At 48.0% G+C, this 4,846-nt stretch overlaps 1 protein-coding gene across 1 annotated transcript; it reads left to right on the forward strand.

The window, feature by feature from the left end:
* Positions 1 to 236: 236 nt before the first annotated feature.
* On the forward strand, positions 237 to 3,979 carry LOC137544576 (olfactory receptor 56A1-like). The gene is made up of 2 exons (XM_068265673.1): positions 237 to 369; positions 3,018 to 3,979. Exons 1-2 carry the CDS (start codon positions 237 to 239, stop codon positions 3,977 to 3,979), a joined length of 1,095 nt encoding a protein of 364 aa, XP_068121774.1.
* The last annotated feature ends 867 nt before the right edge of the window (positions 3,980 to 4,846 follow it).

The raw sequence follows: 4,846 nt of genomic DNA on the forward strand, positions 1-4,846 counted from the left end.
CTCCCAACAGAAATGTAGAAGTGAAAGACTGGTGGATGGAGGTGCCAAAACATAATGACTGATTTGTGACACTGTGACTGGTAGGGAACTCGACCCTGCATAGGCTCGCCTGTCTGTCTGAGGAAAAGGTAACCACCCAGCATTTTATTGTAAGGGTAATGCATGGAAATGCCGGTGCCCATGGTACTGCTGTACAACTGACTTATTCCTCCAGTGAGACGTAGCTGCAGGTGGACATGCTGTGCGAGGTCCTGGCTCCCTTTGAGAGGGCCACAAATCTGAGTCAGGAGCAGTCAGACTGGAACAATGTCATTCCAATTATCTATTCACTTCATCACACTCTGTGTGGCCTGAAGGAAAGTGCGGAGGGTAGGGGAAGAGAGGGAGGAGGACACTGAGGTGGACATTCCATTCCCTACTTGACAGCCTGCATCAAGATTAAGAAGGGACAAGAGCCGTCATCAAGAGTTGAAAGAGGAGGAGTAGCGTGAGGAAGAAGAGGAGGAAGAATATTTTGGGGCTGCATTGCCTGTTGACACCCATTTTATCCTGCCAAGCTTCAGGGTTTGGAAGGAGGAGGAGGAGTTGAGTCACTGTTTAAAGAGCATATCAACAGAACCAAATTGGGCAAGCACCATCAACCAAACCTCAGCTATATGGGTGGTGAAGGAGTGTGCAGAAAGGAACCATGAGCAAGACCACACAGTATACCAAAGAAGTTCCCTAGAATAACCGCACCACTCCAAACCAATCTACAATACAAAATCATCTTTATTAACACAAAAGTATAAAAACACTTAAAAACTGCTCAAGGGGATGACCGTCATAATGATCAAACAGTCAATAACATCAACAGCTGTCTGTCGCGATTCACCGCCTAAACTTAGCAGCTTCTTCCGGGCAAGAAGCTGCTAAGTTTAGGCGGCGAATCGCGATGGACTGAACTGTTTGAAGAGCAGGCATGCAGCCAGAAGCACCGGACTAGAGAGAAAGAGCCAGAGGGAAGAAGTGAAGAGGAGGATGGAAGAGAGGAGACACTCATCTGTCACAAGGAGCTCGGTTGCAGGTGAGTATACTTCTTCATTGTTATTATAGATGCCCAACACTGAGACCAGGGATTTGGGGGTGCTCTGCATAAATATGTGTGGGGAGGGGGCTAATTATTCTTTAGGGAGGAGATTATTTGTGACTATGCTTAGGAATGGGGACTGGGGGGAGTGATTGTGTCTAAATATGTTTGGATGGGGGCAGGGGTGGACGGGCCATGATGCCAGGTGAAAAAGGTTCATCAGGTGGCATGGGCACTGGAGCGGCATGTCACTACCTGGCTAAGCTATACTGTGGGCAACTATTATAGCTACCTATAATGGGGCAACTATACTACCTATACTGGGGCAACTATACCTGGCTATCCTATACAGGGGGCTACTATACCTGGCTACCTACCTACCTATACTGAGGGGGAAACATTTTGGTTGCTGTGCGAATGGGGGTGGGGGCGCTTCCTCACAAGTTTGCCTCAGGCAGCAAAAAAGTCTAGAGCTGGCCCTGGATGGGGGAACTCTAATTACGTGTGGGGATTTGAGGGTTGGCTAGCCTATTTTTATTTTCAGGAGATTAAGGGGGGACTCTTCTTAATTATATTTGTGGATGTAGAGGGGACTCTGCCTTATACTTGAATATTGAAGGGGGGGGGGGGGCTGTGCCTATTGATGTTGAGACATAGAAGGGGAGGTGGAGGGTCTGCTTAATTATGTGTGCTTCTTTTTTTTTGGGGGGGGGGGGGGGGAGATCACTATGACTCAATAGTTTTGGAAGTGGCCCATCAGCCAAAAAGTGTGGACGCCCCTGGTATACGCCATGTAAATATACTGAGCAAGATGTATGTAAAATCCTAACACATACAGCACACTGTACTCACACTACTGAAGATTCATAAATATATGGGGACAAAACTGGGTCATCGTCTGTGGAACCATTGAGGAAATTCTTGCAAAAACAGCAGTGATGATTTTTCTCATCCTTAGTCCTGAGGCAAGGTCAGGGCAGGCAAGGTCAGAGCAGGTAAGACCAGGACAGGCAAGGCAAGGTCAGGCCAGGCAAGGTCAAGGCAGGCAAGGTCAGAGCAGGCAAGGTCAGAGCAGGTAAGACAAGGACAGGCAAGGTCAGGGCAGGCAAGGTCAGAGCAGGCAAGGTCAGAGCAGGTGAGACCAGGACAGGCAAGGTCAGAGCAGGTAAGACAAGGACAGGCAAGGCAAGGTCAGAGCAGGTAAGGTCAGAGCAGGAAAGACCAGGACAGGCAAGGCAAGGTCAGGGCAGGCAAGGTCAGGGCAGGCAAGGTCAGAGCAGGTAAGACCAGGACAGGCAAGGTCAGAGCAGGTAAGACCAGGACAGGCAAGGTCAGGACAGGCAAGGCAAGGTCAGGCCAGGACAGGCAAGACAAGGTCAGGGCAGGCAAGGTCAGAGCAGGCAAGGTCAGAGCAGGTAAGACCAGGACAGGCAAGGTCAGGCCAGGCAAGGTCAGGGCAGGCCCATATCAGGCAGAGTCAAGGAAGAGGTCAGCAGGGAGATCAGATTGAGAAGTGTTGGAAAAGTGGGGTCAGGTAGCAGGAGCACAGTGAGGTAGGTGGAAATACTGTAAAACACAAGGACAGTTGGGCACCACCACACTAGCTGGAAGAGCTATCAGCATTGTCTGCTCTCTGGAGGGGGCTTCTGAAGGCTGGCATTAATATCTTTGTCCTGCACATACGCAAACACTTACACCAACAAATCCCTGTCGGGAATGATACACATCATGTATACATGCCTACAACAAGGGCCACGGGCAAACAACCACACAACCTACATGCATACACGGGAGTGGACTCAGACCTGGACAGAAGTGAGTGGTAAGTACGACACATATACAAACTAACCACATTCCTGGCAGACCAGGACAATCTTTATTAAAGTAACAAATATTGCATATTCCTCATAGTTGTCATCACTAAATGCCATCATTCTTCTGGTTTCAGGTGAAGCTTTGCTGGTCTATGATAATAAAACCTCCATGAGTAACTCTTCCGAAGGCTTCACCTTCATCTGTTTCCCGGAGGTCCAGAGCTGGGACATCGGAAGCCTCTTCATGGTCCTGCTTATGGTTGCCGTTGTATGCAATGTGATGCTGCTGTTCATCCTCCTCATAGAGCCAAAACTCCACCACCCGATGTATTACTTCATGGCTATGTTGGCAATGGTGGACATTCTCCTCAGCAATGTCACTTCAACCAGAACTCTGCTTACCCTCTGGACAAATGTCAAAACCATTTCAGAAACGTCTTGTTTCTCTCAGATGTTCTTCACCACTTTCTGGTCCGCCATGGAGTCTTCCATCTTCCTGTTTATGGCCTATGACCGCTACGTGGCCATCTGCAACCCTCTGCACTACCCGACCATCATCACAAACGCATTTGTGGTCAAAGCTTGTATGTTCATTATAGTCAGAAATACCCTCATCGCATTGCCCATTCCTGTGATGGCCTCACGTCTGGACTACTGCTCTAGCCGAGAAGTTCGCCATTGTTTTTGTGAGAACATGACTGTAGAAAAACTCTCTTGCAGTGACTACTCTGCCAGCAGAGTCTATGGTATATTGGCTTTTGTGTTAGTAGGTGGTACGGACCTCTTCCTCATTATTGTTTCCTACGCTCTCATTCTCCGGGCAGTGGTAGCAGCTCGTTCCCTCAGTGCCGCTTCGAAAGCCTTCCGGACCTGTGCCTCTCATCTTATTGTTATCTCAATATTTTACATATTATCGGCTTTAAGCATGAGTTCCAACCAGACACTGAGCGGGCTTCCACATTCTGGCCACGTTATATTCTCTCTTCTCTGCCACCTTCTTCCTCCAGCCCTGAACCCTTTTGTGTACGGGGTGCTGACCAGGGAGATCAGACGCACAATACAGAGGATTATCGCAAAGCGCAAACTATATCCATAAGTCATGACTGGATAATGTCATAACACCGGGACACATACCACTGCTGTGCATGTAAAGAGGCAAAGTTGTTTATACTTCTTGTGTAACAACTATTTTCAGCAAGTATTTTATGTTTACCGATTGGTCACTGTCACTGAGTAACAAATATTTCAGATTAAAGAGAACCAGAGATGAAAAAATAACATATTTATACATACCTGGGGCTTCCTCCAGCCCCATCAGCCTGGATCGCTCCCACACCGCCGTCCTCTGCAGCCTCTGTCTGCCGGTACCGGGTCCCTTCATTTTGGCCAGTCGAGTCAGTCGACGCAAGCGCAGTGTGCCCCCTCCGTACTACGCAGGCGCATACGTACAGAGCCGAAGGGAGCCCCTGTGCATGCGGAAGACTGGCCGCATCCAGCGGAAGTCACGGGACCTGGTACTGATGATAGAGGCAGCGGAGGACGGCGGCGTGGGAGCGATCCAGGCTTATGGGGCTGGAGGAAGCCCCAGTTATGTATAAAATCTTTTTTACATTTTCAACATACATTCGTCTCTGGTTCCCTTTAAGCTTTTTGCTGTGTCTTTCTTTTATATAAACGTTTAATTCTAAGATGTTGTACTGAGATCAAATGCACCCCAATGTACCCCTAATGCATATCTGTGTACCCCCTATAATCTATCTATCTATCTTTGTACAGGAATAAAGGTCTTCCGCTAAGCAAATCTGGAGTAAACGTTCCCTCACTCAATCTCACCTCTGCCACATTATAAACACACTTATAACATTTACAAATACCAATTTCCATCTCTCTGTGTTGCCAAAACTGCTGAAAAGCGTTTTTCATAATAATCTAAACAATTGATATCCGCATCTAAATGTCTATG

Source organism: Hyperolius riggenbachi, chromosome 2 (genome assembly GCF_040937935.1).
Source record: "Hyperolius riggenbachi isolate aHypRig1 chromosome 2, aHypRig1.pri, whole genome shotgun sequence".
Taxonomy (NCBI): domain Eukaryota; kingdom Metazoa; phylum Chordata; class Amphibia; order Anura; family Hyperoliidae; genus Hyperolius; species Hyperolius riggenbachi.